Below are 21,690 nucleotides of genomic sequence, written 5' to 3' on the forward strand. Positions count from 1 at the left end.
AAAGCCAATAGGAGTGTAGTATGTTTCCTTGGGGGATATATAGCTACTACTTATGAAAGGGTAGTAATCTCCTTTGCATGAAAAATCTCTGGTTCAGTCCCCAGACTCCCCAGGTGGGGCTGAGAAAGACACCTGCCTGGAAGCCTGTAGAGCCACTACCACTCAGTATAAGACAAAACAAAAACCATACTTTTGCAAATATTCTTTGATCCTTGCATTAAGAAAACAAATTTCTAATTTAAGGTTCTATACTCTGCGGAGTAAAAATAATAATAATGAACGGGTGATCAAAAGATACCAGCTATCTTTACATTGAACAAGAGAACAAAGATTCAACCCTTCCCCCACAGTACCACCGCTTGCTGATTGCAATGAGAAACAGAGCGCTAACCCACATCTAAGATGACATCTTGCTTTCATTATAACTTAAGAATACTTAAATGTTGGTGATAAAATTGCCAGCATTCACACAAACTGCAGCAAACTTAATTCTGGTAAAGGGCAACAAGGAGGGCCCCTCTGTCAAGCCAGCTATGCTAATACTTTTATTGTTCTGTAGACTTGGTATATCAAGTTTGTATTAAAAAAACAACAACAGCCTGTGTTGAGGAGTTATTGCTGAAACTTGTCTGTCCTTTATTATAAATACAGTACCAATTAAACCTGCCTGTTTTTGTGAAGGGTGATGAGAATTCTTCACCACACACAAAGAAAGATTGAATCACCCCCCTGAGATAACAGCTAAAGTCTATACAGAAAAAAGGAGCACCAGGATATTTCAGTCACACCCTATCCAGCCATCATCTCACTCTATTCACCTTAAGAGTTCTACCCTGCAACTATTTGCATCTTCACTAATCCCAGGACTAAAGCAATGACCCAATATTGCCTGAGGGAGGTACTCTTTCACCTTGCTTCAGCTGACAATTAACTTTTTGAACAAAGCAGGAGACTGAAGTGAGTCAAGGGATGTTACCAGAGGGCATGGGACCTTATCACAGAGTAACTAGGAACAGAGGAAGATTAGACTACAGATCTCAGTACAGCACCTCCTTTCTGCCCTTAGTCTCTTGCTATTCACAGATTACAGTGACTGGCTACCAAGAGCTAGTGGTCTTACACAATTAGTTTTTTGCTGCTGCTGCTTCTGCTTCCTTTTAACAACCTTCGGGAAAGAGAATCCCAAGAATTTTGCGGTCTTGACTTAAGTAGGACCTTCCTATTTCACATTAAATACTACAGTGGAAGATCGGAGTGGCCTCTTAGAACAGGTTAACAAATATTGCAAGATACACAATTTTTGTACTTTATTCTGCATGCAGCCACCCTGTAGGGCAAGGATGGAAAGCTGTGCAGCTCCAGAGATTAGACTCCAATTCCCATTATTCCTGACCACTAGCCATGTTGATGCGAGTTGCAAGTCCAACAACAGCTGGAGGTGCACTGGTTCCCCGTCCCTGTAGAGTTCGGCTCTGCCTACTGACGACACCTTGTTCACTCACACAATATTGCACACTCTAGAACAAGAGTGGGAACGCTTTTGGCCTAGATCTCTATCTGTTCTCAGTCAACACAGGACAACTTTGGTGACCTGTGAGAAGGACAACTCAATTGCCTGACATCTTGATGGTCTCAGATGATTGACGGCCGGGTTTTCTCCCCCATAAAGCCCTTTGCACTGTATTTTTCCAAGCACATGACAGCCAGCAGGGTGCCAGACGCTTGGGAACCACAGCACAAGGGGCTTTGCTCAGAAAAGGGCAGAGAAAAGGGCTTGCAATGCTGTTTTCTGCAAGCAATTGGTTATGCGATTGAATAATCGATGAGGAACTCGTTTATGCAGCCTATTCACTTGCTCCACACCTGACTGGACTCAGACCAGGCGAAATTTGGCCCGCAGGCCTGAGGTTCCCCTCTGTTTCCAAAGCCATTCAGTAGGTTTCAAGTCTTAAAAATTATAGGAAGAGTCAATGTTCTGAAATAGGCACAGCAGTGAAAATCAATGGCAGCTCCTCACCTTGCATACGTTGTGCTGGCACACTGTTGTTATTGGCCGAAACACCACTTCCTGACAGCAAATGCACAGGAAAGTTTCTTCCACTTTGTTGAGGAATTTCTGCCGTGAAAAGGGAGACAGAGGAGTTACAGTAATGCTACTTCTGTTCTCCTATTGCTTAAACATGAAATGGGCCTTTTCTGCAGTGGCTCCCCACTTGTGGAATGCTCTCTGTAAGCTTCCCAGTTGCATGGTAGAGGCAAAGACTTGGTCCCAGCCTCGCTTATTGCTGGGTTTCTACTTTGAGACAGAGCTTAGGTTTTCTCTTCGGTGCTGCTGCTTTTAATATGGGAAGCCTTTTTTAAAAAGCATTATGCTGCATGTACAGACCAGGGCAATCATTGCTTCTTAATCCTGTTTTGGGGCAAGCAGTACCCGCCCCACACATACCGGGCCGTCCTTAAGGGCTTCTAGGGCTTCACTCCACAACTTTGCATTGGCTTCGTCATCTTTAATGAGGGCCCTCTGCTTGGGGGTGAGCTTGTAGACTTCAACCTTGGTCTTCTTTGGTGTGCCATCAGGAGAAACAGAGAAGTCCGTCTCATTTCCTGGAAACGAAAACACAGGCTATGCTTTATCTCAGTTTTATTTTCTGCCTGCCCCCCTCCAAAGAAGAAAACTGTAGACAATTGGATAAGGTATACTGTTACCAGAAAAGTTCCCACTGCATACCCCCTTTCTTTTCTCTATACGTCTGTTTTGTGGCACCATGTGCCCCACCACATCTCCCAAGGATGCACATAAAATGAGTGCACCCTTATGTCACCCCAAAGCACCACACCACACATGCTATCCAGAAAATCCAGCTGCCCCCCTTCTTTGTTTGGCTGGTTCCTAAAGGAGGCATGTACCCCACCCTTTCCTCATTTAAGCCAGATACTTTAAATCTAGCCTGTTAAAACAAGGGAAGCTTGAATTTCACTATGGAACAACGTGTAATTCTTACTTTTGGAACCTGTTGGTCATGTGTGCCTCTTTGCATTGTGGGAGACCCTACATCCTCCATAACCTCATTGCCTGAGATCATGTAGGCTGCTGCCTGTCAGGGGAAATGCCTAAGAGATTTGCCTACCCCCTTTTTGGCTTCAATAAGTGTCAACTGTCTTCAAATATTGCCCAGGTGTGCGACGTTCCTGATTGCCATATCAATCAATCCCTAGGACAGGCATGTCCAAAGTCCATTTCAGGGGCCTAATCTGGCCCACCGGCAGATTTAATTCGGCCCCCGTGGCAGTATATTTCTTGGGGTAAAATCCTTTTAAAAAAAAGCTCAACTACTTTGGTCGGCCCTCACGCATGTTCACTTCCTCAAATATGGCCCTTTGAAAAAAGTTTGGGCACCCCTGCCCTAGGAGAACCTATTTCCAGGGTTAATGCTCTGCATAACCTCTGTTTGGAACTATGTAAATCTTACTAATCCTCAGAAATTTAACACATCTTGGCTTGCCCAAGCGACTGTGTAATGTATTTGTGACACTGAGGTAAGGGGATGTCCTCCTTCTGACGGCCAAAATGCAAACATTTAAAAGATGTGACACACTTTGTTCTTGGTCTCTCTCTCTCACCTCCTTGCAGGGAGGAGGGAGCGTGCTGCAGCAGAAAAATAAAGATCTACCTTGTTTTCACTGGACCCTGCTTCAGCACAGCTCATTATGCTCTGACCAATAACAAACCTGGGGGACTCTGAGTCTTGTAAAAGAAAGTTAGGCCTCTATAGGCACACACACACCCCTATTTTCCAGTATCAATACCTACCAGATTTCCGCTTCCTTTTCCCTTGCCCTGGGGTTTCAAGCTCTTCGGTTTTCTTACTGTTTTCTTTTTCTTTGTTTGCAACAGATTCCAGATACCCTTCAGGATACTGAATTAGGGATGAGAAATGGTTAGCCTGTGCATAGCCCTCAGAGACAACATCCCTTAATCCAACACTGGCCACTGATCTGGTCTAATCTCACAGGGAAGCTCTTAGGATTCCTATCTCCTACCATAAGAATGCTGAGTTGCACCATTTAAATCAGGCTTCTTCAACCTCAGCCCTCCAGATGTTTTTGGCCTACAACTCCCATGATGCCTAGCTAGCAGGACCAGTGGTCGGGGATGCTGGGAATTGTAGTCTCAAAACATCTGGAGGGCCGAGGTTGAGGAAGCATGATCTAAATCCATCAACCACAGCACTGCTCTTGCTGCCACCAGTGCCAAAGACTAATAATTGGTGTTACACATAACTGCAGCAATGGGAGGTACAGATGCAAAGCAAAATGTATTGCCATAAAATCCAGAGAGCTAGGCTGCCTACTGGACGGAACTGGTGTAAATGCATCTTCCCTCAAGATCTAAGCATGTTCCACTGTAACTGTTGAGCTGAAAAGGGGGACAGCTAGTTTTTTTTTCTAATAAAAAAGCAGCCACTAATTACTGGGGAATGGTTTTTAGCTTAATGTCTGCATGGCTCTAACACGCTGCTCAAAATCCCTAACCCTAACCCTAACCCTAACCCTAACCCTGCCCTAACCCTGTGTATCTGAAGAAGTGTGCATGCACACGAAAGCTTATACCAAGAACTAACTTAGTTGGTCTTTAAGGTGCTACAGGAAGGAATTTTTTTTATTTTGCTCAAAATCTGAAAGTTTCAGCAGCAGGTATTGAACACAGGACATCCAATGGGCATTACAGGGAGAGAAAAAATCAAGCACACCTGGACCGGGTGTGCACTCCTGTTCAACTACCAGAGAAAGAATACAAAGCCAAATAAGTGGCCAGAAGCATAACACAATCCTGAGAGGTTACCTTAACCACCATTTCTCTCGCAGCAGCTGGACTCCTGACCCTTCAAAGGACAATGCTTCTCAACACTCTGCAGCATGACTTACCTGCATTGTCAGCCCAAGTTTCTTCATTCTCTCCTTCCCTTCCCGGGTCCAAGGGGCTGGCTCATCATCATCTCTCCTGAGCAGGTAGCGCCACACTAAGAAGCCAGATTTCCCTGTTTCAGGCCAATATTTAACAACCTATAAAAGGAAATGAGAAGAGAGGTTTAAATGTCACACAATGCTTTCCTAGTGAGCCCACTTTGAATCCACATTGCCTTACGCCTAGGCAAACTTCCTTACCTTATATATGCCGTCATATCTGTTCCCCTCCTTCGGGGCATATTTGCTATGCCTGCCCCCCTTTGCATTCCGCACCACCCTCACTGGCTTTCCGGCTCTCCAGTCCTTAGCCTCTGAGCCCTCTTTATCATTGATTGGAGCACTGCAGTTCAGCGCCAACGCCCTACAAAATAATTTTGAAAAAGAAAAAGTGTTTGTGGGAACCCAGCCCTTAGTTCTTAAAGAGATCAGAGAGGAGGAACCTGTGAGCCTCCTTTTAAGCCCCATCAGCACCAGCCAGTCTGGCCAATTGCCAGGGGTGATGCAAACAGGAATCCGGCAACATCTGGAGGATCACAGGTTCCCGAAACCAGTTGTAGATCTTCGGTATGGAGATGAGGGCAGAAGACGCAAGTAGCTTTTCTTCCCGCATCACAGAATAAGGCATGGTTAAGGACAGAAAAGCCTCACTTGACCAGGCCAAAAATCCATCTGCTCCCCACATAAAAATCCATTTGCTTCCCGCACTGCTCAGCCAGATCCCTCCAGGAAGCCCATAAGCAAATTGTGAAGGAGTCATGCTGCTTTTCAATGTATTTCCAAAACAAAGCATAGAGAATCAGCTTCTAGAACTGGAAGAAGTTGCTCAATGTATCTTTCCCATGTAATAATAAACATTATGTTTATTATTACAACCTAGAGAGATGGTCAACAAAGCAAGAATGTTTCAAGAGCCACCACATTAGGCAGGCCAGTAAACATCTATAAAACACCTGCTTCTTTTCTTTTTTTTAAACGCTTGCAAAAATAGGAATGCTTTCATAGCTTGCCATTTCCTGAAAACCCCTTGGAAGATAAGCTCTTTTGCCTCACCTGTTCATGTTTGTAAGTTTTTGATCACAAGACTGTTCAGCTGTACGTTTGTTTCCAGAAAGGTCACGACCTCCGCTTCCCGTGTAAGTGAAAGAATTTCCATGATCCTGAAATATATTCAGATGGTTCAATCCAAGACTGGGAAAATCCCAATCACCTGGTCACTCAAGCACCTGAATAAACTGGTGTTACCACATAAAACTCCACCAATCTGCGCTTTAAAAAAAACCTGTGGCAACCAAGGAATTTTGCAATATTTTCCCAGCCCTATTTCAAATCACATACATCGCTTAACTCAGATGTTACTATATTATTGTGTCCTCCCAAACTGGTGACATTCAAGAGGATTTTTAATTCCAGTTCTGCCACACTGTGGCTGTGTAGATATATAAAAACACAGCAGCAACCCTGAGCAGCCCTTGGCCTTGCCTCTTACTGTAACCTCTCAAGGACAGCATACTGCTTTTTTGGTGGCGTGGGTGGTAATGATCATATTGTTTTATTGTTAAACACGATGGGTCCTTTAACTGAGTATGTAAGTCTCCTAGAGACGCTTTGTATTAGGCAACAAATAAACTGAACAGCAGCATATAGCAGAATGTAACTACTATAGGATTGATACATGCATTCACCCAGTACTAACATTGTGTCACACATTATATGACAAACAAAAATAGTATTAACCTCACTGGTTCATACCAGTGTAGACAGAGAGCTTACAGGAGTGTTTCTGACATCTGACACTCTTTTCCTCTCTACACAATACATCATGTTCATACCACAAACAATTCATGTTTTAAAGTGTGAAGAAGTAAGAGCAGCACCCCATTGGAGGAGTCCATCCCATGATCCAAACTGGGATGGGAGAAAGAGGACAAACCTTTTGCCTAACAGGGTACTTCCTAAGAGCAATTTATCGGGCCTTCTAGAAAAGAGGTGAGAATGATGAGATGAGCTAACTGACACACACAACACTTACTATATCATCTTCGTAGCCGCCTGCCAGGACCAGTGAATAGGCTCCATCATTGCTTCTGCCATGTATACCTGCAACATGGGGCCTGTGGACACCCGACTCGCTTACCTATGGAGAAATGCAAATCCATGAGGTCAAGTACAGACAGTCACATGGAAGCATCCAATTCCCAGAGGATCAATGGGGTGGGGAGATATGGAAACTTTGTAATGGTAATGAACGTAAAACACTTCACCCACTACACCACCTACGAGCTATAACTGCCGTGGCTCCATTTGCAGTGAGGGTGCAGTTCCACAAGAGCTCTTCACGTTACATTTCAGGCAGGTAAGTAACAATGGGAAAAGCAGTATTCCCCTTCTGAACGAAAAGGGTCAGGGCCACAATAATTAAAAAATGGCAGTAGCCACTTGCCAGTCCAGAATTTGTAGTTCTTGCAAACAGAGCTAAATGAGTAGCATCCTGCTTGCCATCAGATTCAAGGGCCTCCTTGCACATTCGTACCCAGATATAAATAGCAGTTGTCTGTTGTTCCCAGGAACACCCACCCACTCCACAATGGAAAAAGAATGGGGCCAGATACAGCATCTCACCTGGACTCTGAACTTCCACATGGTTCCAACTGGAACTCCAGGGATCGGCCCATAGTGGTTTGATGGGACTATGGTACACTCTCTTGTGCGACCTACACATGCCATGCCCTAGAAAATAAAGAAGTCACAGATCAAAACAGAAATTGCCACAAATTAGCCCACCAATTTATTGTGCTATTGAGCTATTAAGAGAAGGGCACATTCATCTATTACGTTCCCCCAAATAAAACCCATGTAACAAAGCAGTCCCATCTAAGGTTAGCACAGAATCATTCCTGCTACCTATTTAACAAATGGGTCGTTAAACCTGCCCAATACTGTCCCTGCGCTGTTGAAAGGTAGATGTTTCCACTGCAAGCCACTGTAACTAGCAATTGTTCTCAGGACTTCCTAAGCTAGTTGTCAAGAGACAACTCTGCTTGGACCGACTTGTCACCCCTGTGACTTTTCTCTTTGTAGAACACAAATGACATTCTAGTAGATTAGAGAACATGTGAAATACTTTGAGCTGGCTGAGCCATGTAATTGTGTACACATCCGTCTTGAGGTTTTTACATGTGTCTGGCACTGCAGGAGAGCAAGACAAAACAAACCAGGATGGACCGACCTTGCCCCAGTCCCGCTGAGAGGATGAATTTGCAGATGCCATCTTGGCTTTCTTTTTGCTTTCTTTCAGCTTCTCACCAGCCAAAACCACCTCACTTGCATCATTGCGACATTCAGGACAATACCTAGTTATCAAAAAATTAAATAAACAGACGCGTCATTGGTGGGGCCAGGATTGGTTCCTAGGACTATTTTTAATATGCACTATTAGAAGAAGAAAAAAACCTGTTAAAAGCTGCACCCACAATTTCATATACAGTAATTTCTAATTTCCCCCAAGATTGGTCAATCACAGAGCCAACACTAATGCACAGTGAACCTGACAAAACTCTTTCATCCAGTTTTCCTCCTTGTGAAACTGGCAGTTAGAAGTATATCAAGACAGACAAAATGGGCAAAACTAAAAAAAAGACATACCCAGCTTAATAACTCAAAATGCTTTTAGCTGGGCTGCCTACAATGGCTTTTCACAGCCCTGATAGCTGGCTGTGCCAGTTAACATACAAAGAACATGGTATTCCACTGAGCTACAGCCCTCCTACCCTGAGAGCAAAGCTGAGGTGCAAGGAAAAAAGAGGAGAGCCAGGCTGGAGCCCACATCTGACATGCTATTAAGAACCATGTTCATTACACATCAGATCACCAAGTGTCTAGCGAACACCTTTTAAAAAGGTGCACAACAAACTCCTGACTAAGCCAGGAAATAGTTAGAATTAACAGAACACACATGTTGTGTGTAGAAGGTGTCACAGCTAGACCTCTGGCATTTCCAAAGGACAGGATATCACTTTTCATAAAAACAAGCTGAAAGGAGATAGAATGAAATGTCACAAAAGTATTTGCTGTAATCAAAAGAAGCCCTTGTCTTTGGGGTATTTAGGAGGACCCTTGCAAACAGGGGTTGTGAAAGCATTGGTCCCGTGATCCAGGACTGGCTAAGAAGCAGTGCTTTGACTCTTAATGGGCTTCATTTGCTTTCAATGGCAATTGGAAACAGCCATGTCTGATTGCTAGATAATATGTCAGCATCTCCAGTACATGCTCAACGATTGTCCAGAGTAAATTAGGCAGAAATGGAAGGAAGGAAGAAATAGGCACCCAAACCTCAACAATGGTTTTAATCAGCCATATTGGGGGGGGGGGTGTTTCCAGGGTATTGATCCCACCCCCAAGATTACTTTCAAACCAGAAGGGCCATGGGTCATGTGACCTTAAGGCTCACCATAAGCATCCACTGCTTTTATAATACTTTATTCTCTGTCTGCTTACGAATCAATTTAAAAAGCTGCCAATATTTGTCTCCTCACTATTTTACTGGCTTACTATATCTGTTCAGTTAATTTTATGTTATGTTTGTTCACCTGTTTCCTTTTATTATCTACTGTTAAAACTTCAATAAACATTATAATTTTCAAAAAGTGTTCATTGCTACTTACCAGTCCTCATCATCAGGTATCCTGTTAAGGGGTGGGTTAAGACAGTAGATGTGGAAGGCCATGTCACACTCATCACACATTAGCTGTTTCTCTGGATCCTGTTTCCCTCCACACACATGACAGGCGCACATCCGGCAGGTTTTGCTAGGGTTGTCTTTGCAGTGCTTACACACAGGTCCACTCTGCCCTGTGGAAAAGGAAACACAACACACAACATACTAATCAGGCCAAGGAGAGCAAGTCACAAGAAAGCTCACAGAGGGCGATTATTTGCTAGGATAACTAAATGGGAACTTTATGCCACCCACTGGGGGCAGACGACAACTGGTTTGCTGGAAGATTTCAGAGAATGCTTTATCCTGACCCAGTATGGCATTTTTCCCCCAGTGACAGCTATCATCTAAGTGCTTAAGAGGGAGAAGTGATACAACTTACTTTTTAGTGGGCTCTCAGCAGTAAGTGGAACAGCACAGCCAGGTTCTTCAATCTTGTAGATTTCATCCACAAGAGTAATTCGGCAATCATTCAAGGTATCTCCAGCATCCCTAGAAGGGAAGCATATAAGAATTGGCAGCACGTCAAGAAGAAGAAGAAGAAGAAGAAGAAGAAGAAGAAGAGGAGGAGGAGGAGATTTTGGTACACACATATGGCATGTTAAGAGAAATGCCTCTCCCATCCCTGGGCTTAGGTCATCAGATAGCACAAAATAAGGATTTGGGGTGTCGCAGAATAAAATTTTCTGTGGAGGCCTGGCAGATGGGATCCCCTGCTCATAATCTTTCACTTACCCAAGAACTATCTTGGCATATAACTCCTTGTATGTTCTGGTTTCTCGTTTTTGCAGGATCTCTGCATCATACCAAAATCCCCTCTCCTTTGGATCATCAGGATTGTAATTCAGCATGACGACATCTCCTATTTCTAGCTCCTCCCACTTGAGAGTCGTCCTGGCACGAGCACGCACGTTTCTGGAGCTCAGCTGAATGACACCATTCTCTGGATAGCTTCATTGGGGGACAGGGGGAGGCGGTAAGAAAACAATCCCACATGGTAAATGCAAACCACCCTACCATAGCAACATAAGTCTTAAAATTATCATCAATCACTTAAACTGTTCAAATTTTTTCAAGCACTGTACATAGAGTAAAAACTAAAAGAAGCCCCTGCTTGCACTGGAAATGTGGAGGCCTGGACAAGATAACAAGAACAAAAAAGGCTTCTCCTGAGGACTTTTTGCCTATTTCTCCGACAACAAAAAATGAAAATAAGGGGGAATACTGGATGTGTGGAGAAATTCTATTAAAAATTATCTCACTTGGAATAAGAGAAATGCTTTTTAAGACAAGATACGCAATACATGAAGATCTGTAGAATTCCAGTAACGGTGAGAAACCCTATAGCCAATGGGCCTCTTTAGGCCTGGCAAGCCTTGGAGGTTGACCTACCAGGCAGTTTTGGGTAAACCACACTCCTCTTTCCCTGGGCTGATGTCATATACAATGTCAGGTGCAGCAAAGTTTACACTGCAGGTTGAAACCTCAGAGTGCAGCTAAAAGAATATATTTTTTTCCACCGTAGTCACAGCTTGAACTCCAAAAAAAAGTGTTCCTTGTGAAGCCACAGTTTGTATTCAAGGCAGGCTGCAAAGGAGGAAATCAGGAGCACACTTAAGAGTGCCTTACCAATTTGTTCCTTTGAAATTGAGTCACATGACATGACCATGATGTCATGTAACTGTTACCTGTCAACTTACACCTATCTGTCAAAGTGGCTCACAGTGGGTGGGGGAGATCATAGAATCATAGAATCATAGAGTTGGAAGAGACCACAAGGGCCATCGAGTCCAACCCCCTGCCAAGCAGGAAACACCATCAGAGCACTCCTGACATATGGTTGTCAAGCCTCTGCTTAAAGACCTCCAAAGTAGGAGACTCCACCACACTCCTTGGCAGCAAATTCCACTGTCGAACAGCTCTTACTGTCAGGAAGTTCTTCCTAATGTTTAGGTGGAATCTTCTTTCTTGTAGTTTGGATCCATTGCTCCGTGTCCGCTTCTCTGGAGCAGCATAAAACAACCTTTCTCCCTCCTCTATGTGACATCCTTTTATATATTTGAACATATATATTTATATCTGGCTTGCCTGCTCTATTCTCTCCTTCACCCCTGAACTAGAAAGTGATAATTCCTGTGTGCACTGTTTATACATATGCAGCACTCAGGCTCAAGTTGCATTTCTGCACCTAGCGGGCGCTGCCATCTTCATGAGTAGTATACTGGGACCTCCAGTTTCTTGTGAACTGCCATCTTTTGGTGATCTACTGCAACACAGAGGCTGCCTCATTTTTTTATTATAGAAAAGAGTGCAGGGAAAACTAGGAGCAAACCATTTCTAAAAGCAGCCACTTACAGCCAGCAGTAAAGTGGCCCATGTTTTGCCAAAGAAAAAGATAGCCTCACGTGGCAGCCAAGGAAAGCCCCCCACTTTTCCAAGGGGAAAGGGAGCAGGAAGGAGTGGCAGAGGGCTTGCCTGTTCTGTCCTGCACAGTAAGGCACTCCAGGTGCTTCAAGCGACTCCCAGAGATGGAGAGCAGGCAGGGATCAACATGCAGCTCCACGACTATCACCACCCACCTCTGCAGCTCCAAGTTTAGGAAGGTAGCTGGGGCAATATAGCGCATTCAGCATAGAAAACGAAGTGTGAATGCCTGGTTACATCTATACCCAAAAGACATTCCCAATGCTTTAGCTGAGATTCCTGCATTGCAGAGGGTTGAACTAGATGACCCTCAGGGACCCTTCACCACTACAATTCTATTATTCTTTGAATGCTAGGCTGAACTCCACCATCAGGTGTTTGCAAAAAAAAATAAAAATAGCCTGTTGTTCTAAAGGGACTAGGAAAAAACCAAAACACTCACTCTTCATATTTCACATGATATACAATGTCCTCTTCAGCAATGGCTTCTTGCAGATCAGATTCCTCATCACTCTCACTTGCCTTGTTGGCAGCTTTTTCTTTCTGGGTCACGTTGACAACCTGAGCTTCAAACCAGGCCCCCATGCTTGTATCACGAGCATCCACTAGCTCATTGATCTAAAAACAAAAGTCCATAGTCCAGCTATTTAGTTGTTTTTAAATAAACTCAATCTTGAAAATTACAGCCATTTCAAAAGGTAAACAGCATTCATTTCTGAAAAGCAATAAAGTCAAAGGGAAATGGGTATTTGGAGTGTTACATCATAGGTGGCCAATCTTCTGTGGCCACATACCAGAAGGAAAGAAGTGGGAAGATCAACAGATGGGCACCTTTATAGTTAAAGACACATTCCAACCAGGCAGAAATATTTTAGAACAGGCTTTCCCAAACTCAGGTCTCTGACTGTTTTTAGACTATGATTCCCATCATCCCTGGCCACTGGTTCTGCTATCTATGGATGATGGGAGTTGTAGTTCAACAACAGCTGGAGACCTGAGTTTGGGATACCCTGTTCTAGAATGGCATGGAGCAGCACTGGAGAAAGTCCTGAGGGCCATATAGAGAGGTCTGAAGAGCTGCAATCGGCTCCAAGGCCTGAGGTTCTGCATCCATGGCACACAGAAAGGGCCTCACTACTTCTGTTTCCTTCTCCTGTTCTGTGCTATTGCCTGACCCCTGCCTCAGTAGCCCAGGAGACAAAGAACACATGAAGATGATGGATTCTTCAGAGCTAGCTGACCTGACTGGAAGAGTCCACGACCAGAAGGAGGAGTACCAGGAGGAATGGATGAAATTCAAAGACTACTTAGTTAAATATGTTAAGATAATTTAATTAGAAAAGCTTGCAAATACCAGATAGGCTTAGGATTTAAATATGTAATGTTAGAGATTAAAATGTTTAAAGTTAAAATAGAAAGAAAGAAAGATGTTAAGTTAATTTTATGAGAAAATTGGTTTTGGAAAACTGTTATAATGATATACACTGAAATTCAACTAGGGGGATTCAAGGAAGTCACTTAACAATGTCACTAAGATTGGTTTAAATACAGTTGAAATTTATGTTTGTTTGTTTAAAAATTTTTTTGGAAAATTAATTTTGAAAATTGGGGGAGAAAAGGAAACAAAGAACACAAAGGAACAACTGTGGATTGTAAAATGCACCAGATACTTTCAGGCTAGACTTGTACCTTCATCATTAATCTATGATATTAACCTTGTGCAGCAGTGCAGATGCTGTTAGGTTTTCAGACCAGTCTTTTAATATGGGCAGAAATATTCTTCTGCAAATGCATTTTTTAAAGAAAGCTAAGGAGTACCATATCATGACCTTTCCTTCCCCCTTTATCAAATTAACAAAAAGCTGAGCAACTGCAATAAAAGGATTATATTTCATTTTTCAAAAAGGAAATGTTCCAAATGCAAGTGTTCACAGTTGGACTGGTATTCAACTTCATGCATTTGTACTATAGGTATGCCTTCCCTTTCTCTATCCAGAAATGTTGTATAGGTTTTATCCCATTGCAGTTGATAACAGCTCAGTTTCAACGTGTGTCCAATTGGTTGATATTTTGCTTGTTTTTAGATACAGCTATTTATTTAGGAAAGTGTCAAAAAACATTTTCTCATTTGATTAACTGACCAATGAAACTGACCAATGAATTTGTATAAACTGCAAAATGAAATCAATTCTAACATGTTTGGAGTTGTGTTTTCTAAAGAATTTATAGACATTTTTGTTTTGCTCATTTGATATTAAAATTAAGCCTAAAGCCACCTTACCTTGTAGAATCCAAAGCCTGGGTCCACCAGATCAGTTTGGCTTGCTGTGCTTGGTGGTCCCTCCATTTCCACAGCCCCCTCCCCATTATTCGAGTTTTTATCAGATTCACTTTGGCCTGAACCACACCCAGAGTCCGTGTCTGAAAGTTCAGAATCCTTCTCTTTGTTAGCCAAAGGCAGAAGGGCAGGGCTTTGCCTCACCAGCAGTTGGACTATATCATTCAGGCCAACGCTGTAATCGAAAAGGGAATGACCATCTTCCATCTGTAAAATAAGAGTAGGAAGACCACCAGTCACATATCAACATCCAACAACTTAACACACAACCAACCCAAAAACCATTTGAAGTGGGTCAAAATGTTTTGCTCCAGCATTTCTGTGAATAGATTAAACAAAGTTAAAGCAAATTGTTGTGCAGTGTTGGCTGTACAAAGCACAAGATGCTAGTCTCCATTCCCTAGTACAACAAAAAGCTTCGAGACCATCAAGTAGTTGAAGAATAGGTTCATCCTACACATAAAATGCTTTTCTATACAACTGTCCTCTTTTCAGCTCCCAAGGAATCCATTATACTACTCAGCAAGCTACCCATACAACTCACACCATATCGTCCTGTTATCACTATCTTCAGAAATATCACAAGTTGCTTCATTTCTTTTCAACACTATAAGAAAGCAAAATATAGCTCCATCCTTATTTCAGTTATCATGATACCGTATATATTGAAATATTGCAATGTTTAGCTCAAAGCTTTCCAAACTGTGTGTCATGACATGTTAGTGTGTTGGCTGCAGTGTATAGGTGTGACAGTGTATAGGTATGTTGTACTAACGCTTCTTTTGCTCCTCCTGGGGCTGGAAAGGGGTTAGCTTAACCTCCAGTTTGCTAGTAAAACTCAATTACTGTGTCGTGAAATGATGCATGTCTAGAAAGTGTGTCACCAACATAAAAAGTTTTGAAAGCTCTGGTTTAGCTGGTACTATATCGTGATGTTGAAAACCAAATATTGCCCATCCCTAGTGTTTTTTGTTGTTGTTGTTTATTTTATTATTTTAAACTAAGTAATAATGATAAATAAATAGAAATAAAACTTTGTCCCCCACCCCCAAGACCATTCCATTATAACTATCCAACCTCCTCAAATTTCAACACCTCTTGCGATGGTCTGACCAATTCCACTCATCACAGCTTTCATTGTACAGTATCCCATATTATTGCTTGAGTATTTTGCCCCTTCTCATTAATTTCCCATATGTCTAATAATTATTTCCCACCTTATTTACTGTTTGACTATTATTGAAGATCCTCATATCTAACCATCTTCTGGCTTCCTTATAATCTTTCTTGAGGTCTGTTCTTAACCTGAAACTGTTCTTAACCTGAAGCACCACTTTAGCTAATGGGGCCTCCTGCTGCTGCACGGTTTCTGTTCTCATCCTGAAACAAAGTTCTTAACCCAAGGTAGTATTTCTGGGTTAGCAGAGTCTGTAACCTGAAGCGTCTGTAACCTGAAGCATCTGTAACCCGAGGTACCACTGTATAGCATAAGCTCTTGTGGGTTAGAGACGCTTTGTCATATGCAACTGGCCTAAGAAAGTTGCCAAACAGACTAATGCTGTAACTTCTCTGAAAGTTATTCTAAACACTGCAGGTCTTTACATTCTTCCATTTCTTTGTCAATTCAGAACACCTAGTGTGTGCCCCCCCCAACAACCAACAAACAAATCAATCTACAGGTTTCATTATGTCTGTATTACTCATTTGGGCACACTAGAAGCTGGGAATAGGAATTAGCCTGCAAAGTTTTCCATTGATTCTGCACCTTACAGTACGTATCTTAGGACAAAGATGTCCACATGCATTTATCAGACAATAATTCCTAAAGAGATACTCTCAACCAAAAGAAATTCAACTAATGCTCTTTGATGAGGACACATTTGGACTTGCGGTGCAAGTTCCTCAGCATGTGGCACACGTAACAGCAGGATCTCTAAAGAAAGCCGGAGTAAAAGCAAGAATAAAGCATTCTTTTCTCTTTCTTATTCAATCAAAATGTCATCGTTTAGTGAATATGCATAGCACAACAAACAGTAAACTGAAGTGAAGAGGAATGACTGGAGTAGTGGCATCCTTAGGAAAAGGTTTTTCAACTTGAAAAGCATTCTCAGCGGACTCCCAAGCAAAGGGGAGGGGGAGGCTGAGGGAACACTCCACAAGGTAGGGTGTTTGAAAAAGTATGAGGCTGCCAGCTCTGCAGGCAAGGGGTGACATATCTGGGCTCCTGAGCCCCACGGGGGTGCCACAGAAAGAATATCAGGGGAGCCATGGACTTAAAAAAAGGTTGAAAACCTCTGGGATAGGACATAGCCATGTTTCTCTTACTGCCCCTGCTCCTGGGTCTCTTAACAGCAGCCTGCAACCAAAGTTTTAGTTGCAAGGAAACTTATCTCCAGCAACATTCTAGGAGATAAAGCAAAAGTTTTAGCTATGAATGCTCAGCTTTTTAGTTGCAATTTTATTAACGTTGCTAATTTTGTTTTATAGATTATAAATGCCTTATTGATTTGTTAATTATATGATGACTTTTGCGGTAATTGTGATTTTTAGCTTATTTTTTTGTTGCAATTTTGTTAAGTGTTTTACAGATTGTAATTGTTTTATTGATGTTTGTTAATTATTTTATATTATTTATGCTGCATTCGTGATGTTCTATTGTGTTTTGTTGTGCTATTGTTATTTATTGTTTGCAAGCCACTTTGAGATTCATTTGAATTAAAAGTGGCATAGAAATATAATCAATCTATATTTGATTAAGTTTCCCAAGCACACACACACCCCTCTGCAACTATAGCAATGTCCCACATGTAATCAATGTGGCACAAAAGGGATAGGGAAGAGGAAAACAATCCTTGGAGCACCTACTGCTTCACTGGCCAATGACAGGGCCAATTTGATCTCTCTATTGCCATTATGTTCTTCCTGGGAGACACAGTGTACAACCACCCAGGGGCTCCAAGTCACCAGGCTGGTGCCAAGAGGCCACTGTGCCTCCCCTCAGCTATGAAATCTCATGTAACTGGCAGCTGGAACACAGTGCCCTTTCATGCAGGGAGCTCCTCCTCCTTCGGCTGATAGACGGGGCAGGCTCGACTTCCAACTGCTATAGATTAAACCACAGCAAGTAAACATGAATTTAAAGTTTAACAAACCCTAGAACTCTTGCATTAGTGCACATAAGGGAGAACTGACAAAAAATATGTCACATCTGAACCACACCATAGTCTCATTCCATTTTCTCTTCTGTCCCCATCCCTTTTTATACTGGATTTATGTGAGCCTGCATGCAGGGCTGTCGTATTGTTTAAGATCTGCACAGTGCTTACAAAAGCTTTCGTAAAGTTAATGGCTAGCTCCTAACTAGCATCAAATAAGGACAGACCACTTCCTCCAAACAAAGGTACAGCTCAAGTTTTAACACGCAGCAATCCACCTAACTAGCATTTCTGGAAGCCTAAAGGAAATAATTTTCAGCTTCACCACCTTCAGCAAACCCTCTCTATACTGAAATGCTTGCCAAGGAACCCCAGTCTATATACCCCTGGATTCCTCTCTTGCTGCAATACTGAGTCAGCTTCCTACCATATGTTCCTAGCCTGAGATTATTCTAGGGCAGGGATAGTGAACATGTGGCCCTATGTTGTTGGACTTCCAGTTCCCATCAGTCCTAGCCAGCACGGCCAGTGGTTGGGGATTATTTGCGCTGCAGCCCTCCAAATGCTGCCAGACTTCATATTTCCCATCCCTCTTATGGGGTGTATAGTTCATTCCCCCATCACTATCTACATGAACCAAGAATGCATCCTTGAATGAAATACTCCCCTATGCTGTGCATTTCAGAAAAGCAACACTGGTGTCTAGCTGTCCTTTGGGGAAGCTTATCCACAATTAGTGGCCTGTGCACTGAGGAGCCTGGGAATCCTGGAACAAATCACTTGTTTAAGGGAAATTATTCACCCCTTCAAATGCTATGGGAATGTTATGATGTATTAAAGAGGGTATGTAAAATACCAAATCAAACAGACAAAACTCCAACAGACCACATTTTCAACAGTTTTGAACAATCTCAAGCTCAGACCTTGACGGTTCTTCAAGGTCTTGCAAACACATACACACTCAGAGATATAATCTAATCACCAAATGGCACCTTAAACCTAGGCTATGGTCGCAACAACAGAATGTGGAGACGCTGATTCCCCTCCGATGGGATTTTTGTTTTTATTATCCATTCTATTTCTATCCCGCTTTATAGCTTAAAGAACAAAACTCAAAGAACTTTACAACAAATTAAGACATCAAATAAAACAATCCAGAATAAAACTAATACAAGCTTCAAGAAAAATATTTCAGATAAGTAACATTTTGCTTTCCCCAGTCGCCAACCTGGCATCCAGAGATCTCCACATGGTCACAATGGACTCCCACCAGTTGCAGAACATGCCTGGCTAATTTCAAAAGACAGTAACATTAAGAAAGCACTCGCTCACCTGAATAAGGACCCTATTTTCCTTCTCATTCTGAACGCATCCCTGAATTATCTTTTCAATTCAATACTGCAAAGTCACAAAAAAAAAATACTGATATGGTGCACAATTTCATGTAACAAGAAAGAGTAAATGTTCTCCTATGGTGGCTTGCTGAAATAATCAAGTCTTCAGTTGGTGTCCAAAACTCATTATAGACAGTGCCAGCTTGATTTCATTAGGTAAAGAGTTTCGTAACTGCAGTGTGCCATCACACTAAGTGCACAATGCCATGCAGAGGACAGTTTGACACTGCTAGAAATGTCTCAATGACAGATCACCAAGTTCAGAAAGATACAACAGGATAAGGAATAAGGTGATCTTTTAAAGTACACTGGCCCCGGGTTATTTAGTTTTATATGAAGTAAAACCTTGAATATAAGTTGCCACTGTACTGGCACACAAAGCAGCTCTCAACAGAGGTATTATGTCGTCATTAGCCAACAACTGAGCTGCAATACAATACACCAACCTCAAGAATAAGCCCCACATAGACCGCATTACTATCCACAACATTAGTGTGGATCCACAACATTACAGTCTATTCACAACATTACAGTGCTTGAGCCACTGTAACCAACCTATCCCAGTCAGATGTGAAGCTGGCAAAAGGTACTCCTAGCCACTAAGGCATCCTAAGCCTCAAGTGACACATCTACAGTACATCCCAAGTACCCACAAAATGTGTACAGTATTACTCCTGAGTGTGTGCAACCCCACCCAGGACAGGTAACTAGTGCATCTCCCAGACATGGGAACCATGCATCCACAGTGCTTCTGTTTTGCCAAGATTTAAACTTAGGTATTATCCCTCATCTGACCTAGCACTGCCTTTCAGGCATCAGTTCAGAACTAGCACAATATTATAAAGAGCAGAGCAGGATATCATCAACATAATGGTGACCCTCTGCCCTAAAACTGCTAATGAACCCAAAGCTCCTAATAAAATTGCTGAGCTAACAATCAAAATCCAAAAGAGAAGATCTTTTTAACATTTGGAGGGGAACACAAGCTTTTCAAGTTCACAGAACACACCATCAAGCAGAATGGAAGAGCAGCTAAATGCAAATATATTTACCTAACAAAAGACAATTACTTTATATATCACTCTGAATCTCATTTACAAGGACTGAAGCAACAACAATCTTTCTAAAATGCCAACCTAACATCAAAACACTGATCTCAGCAGAACACTAGAGGGAACAAGTACATTGAGATACCTCAGGACTAAGACAGAGAGATCACTGAAAGAGCATGTGTCAGTACAAAGTATTGTTTAAACAAAGTCGCTAGATGGCAGTGCAAGTCAGGGTTGTTGTTGTTTTCCTTTTTAACAAAGTTAGCAATAAACTTAGCTCCAAAGTTCTCAATCAATTCATGCAACTCTCTCCAAAGAGGCTACTAGCCAGGACTCATTCTCAGTGTAAGCACATTTGTAAAGTTAACAATCTAGCTACAAATTTCAATCCTTGGTTGCCCATTAACATCAATGACCAAGCATGCTACCAACAGCAGGATGAAAACCTGCATTAGTTCTACCCTTCAGGCACAACAGCTCCAGCAGCACTCAATGCATGCATGCTATGTTAAGATGCGTATCTGCCAGCTTCTTACATAACCCCTCCAGTAGGTGTGCTTGCTTCACAAAGCAATGTGCTTCATCAGAATCCTAGCATTCATTGCAACAATACTTTATTAGTGGAAAACTCAAGCTGAAAGTGGTGGAGCAAACCCATAGCTTCCTTTTTAAAGCCAATCTTTGTTTCTTTCAACAGAGACTGAAATTGCATTTCCTTCTTCTGCACCACACATAAAGATTTGGGCCCAACCAGCACTATACATTTAAAGCAGTATCGTCCCACTTTAAAGAGTCATGGTATTTTCCGAAGAACCCTTGGGAAATGTAGTTTGTTACAGGCACCGAGAGCTGCTCAGAGACTCCCTATTCCCCTCACAGAGCTGCAGTGCTCAGAGTTCATTGTTAAATGACTGAGAATTGGGAATAGGGGTGTCCTAACAACTCTCAGCATTCTTAACTAGCTGAAGTTTCCAAGATTCTTTGGGGGAACCACAGCTGTTTAAAGTGGGATAATACTGCTTTAAACATATAGAGTAGGTGGGGCCTGGATGGCAGTGAGGATGCACAAGATGGCAGATGGGAGAGGGAAGAACAATGGGAGACAGGTACCTGTTTGCCCCTGTAGAAGAGCCTTTGCCTATCAGGTGCCACCCTAAACACTTCATGTATCCTCTGCCGGAGCTCTTCCACCTTGGTGAGCTTGGAAAGGGAGTCCACTCGGTGCGTCTCTTTCCCATCCATGCTGCGCACTTGAATCCACATTGTGGCTGTACCTTTGTCAAGGGACAAGCAAAGGACAAGATTACAAACACAAGGAGGGAAAATGGGGCAAAGAGGGAATAAGAAATGCTACCCCTCCCTTCAGTCACTCCACAAATTATTAACAGCATTTTTCTTCCCTCTACACTGCATGCATACGGTTATTATTTCATAATATATACATGCCCAAACCAATTTATTTGCCCATCAACTGTTTTTAAAACTGTGATAACTCTCTAAATGTTAAAATAAAAAAAATCCTTCCTGTAGCACCTTAAAGACCAACTAAGTTAGTTCTTGGTATAAGCTTTCATGTGCATGCACACTTCTTCAGATGCATGCACACGAAAGCTTATACCAAGAACTAACTTAATTGGTCTTCAAG

At 42.4% G+C, this 21,690-nt stretch overlaps 2 protein-coding genes across 5 annotated transcripts in view; one reads left to right on the forward strand and one right to left on the reverse strand.

The window, feature by feature from the left end:
- LOC308577526 (perilipin-3-like) overlaps window positions 1-21,690 on the forward strand; it is a 183,509-nt gene that overhangs the window by 114,288 nt on the left and 47,531 nt on the right. The gene's annotated exons all lie outside the window — the stretch shown is intronic.
- Window positions 1-21,690, reverse strand: part of UHRF1 (ubiquitin like with PHD and ring finger domains 1) — a 33,028-nt gene that overhangs the window by 1,418 nt on the left and 9,920 nt on the right. For all 4 annotated transcript variants that reach the window (XM_081177701.1, XM_081177703.1, XM_081177702.1 and 1 more), the window contains exons 2-16: window positions 21,156-21,319; window positions 14,388-14,651; window positions 12,549-12,724; window positions 10,418-10,633; window positions 10,065-10,174; window positions 9,630-9,816; window positions 8,195-8,318; window positions 7,588-7,695; window positions 6,998-7,102; window positions 6,019-6,125; window positions 5,167-5,329; window positions 4,927-5,064; window positions 3,812-3,917; window positions 2,447-2,604; window positions 2,018-2,116 (exon numbers count right to left, since the gene is read on the reverse strand). In XM_081177701.1, the coding sequence (XP_081033827.1) occupies window positions 2,018-2,116; window positions 2,447-2,604; window positions 3,812-3,917; window positions 4,927-5,064; window positions 5,167-5,329; window positions 6,019-6,125; window positions 6,998-7,102; window positions 7,588-7,695; window positions 8,195-8,318; window positions 9,630-9,816; window positions 10,065-10,174; window positions 10,418-10,633; window positions 12,549-12,724; window positions 14,388-14,651; window positions 21,156-21,308 (2,214 nt within the window). In that variant the 5' untranslated portion in view covers window positions 21,309-21,319. The remainder of the gene's footprint in view (window positions 1-2,017; window positions 2,117-2,446; window positions 2,605-3,811; window positions 3,918-4,926; window positions 5,065-5,166; window positions 5,330-6,018; window positions 6,126-6,997; window positions 7,103-7,587; window positions 7,696-8,194; window positions 8,319-9,629; window positions 9,817-10,064; window positions 10,175-10,417; window positions 10,634-12,548; window positions 12,725-14,387; window positions 14,652-21,155; window positions 21,320-21,690) is intronic.

This window comes from Podarcis bocagei, assembly GCF_964188305.1.
Source record: "Podarcis bocagei genome assembly, chromosome: 18".
NCBI lineage: Eukaryota > Metazoa > Chordata > Lepidosauria > Squamata > Lacertidae > Podarcis > Podarcis bocagei.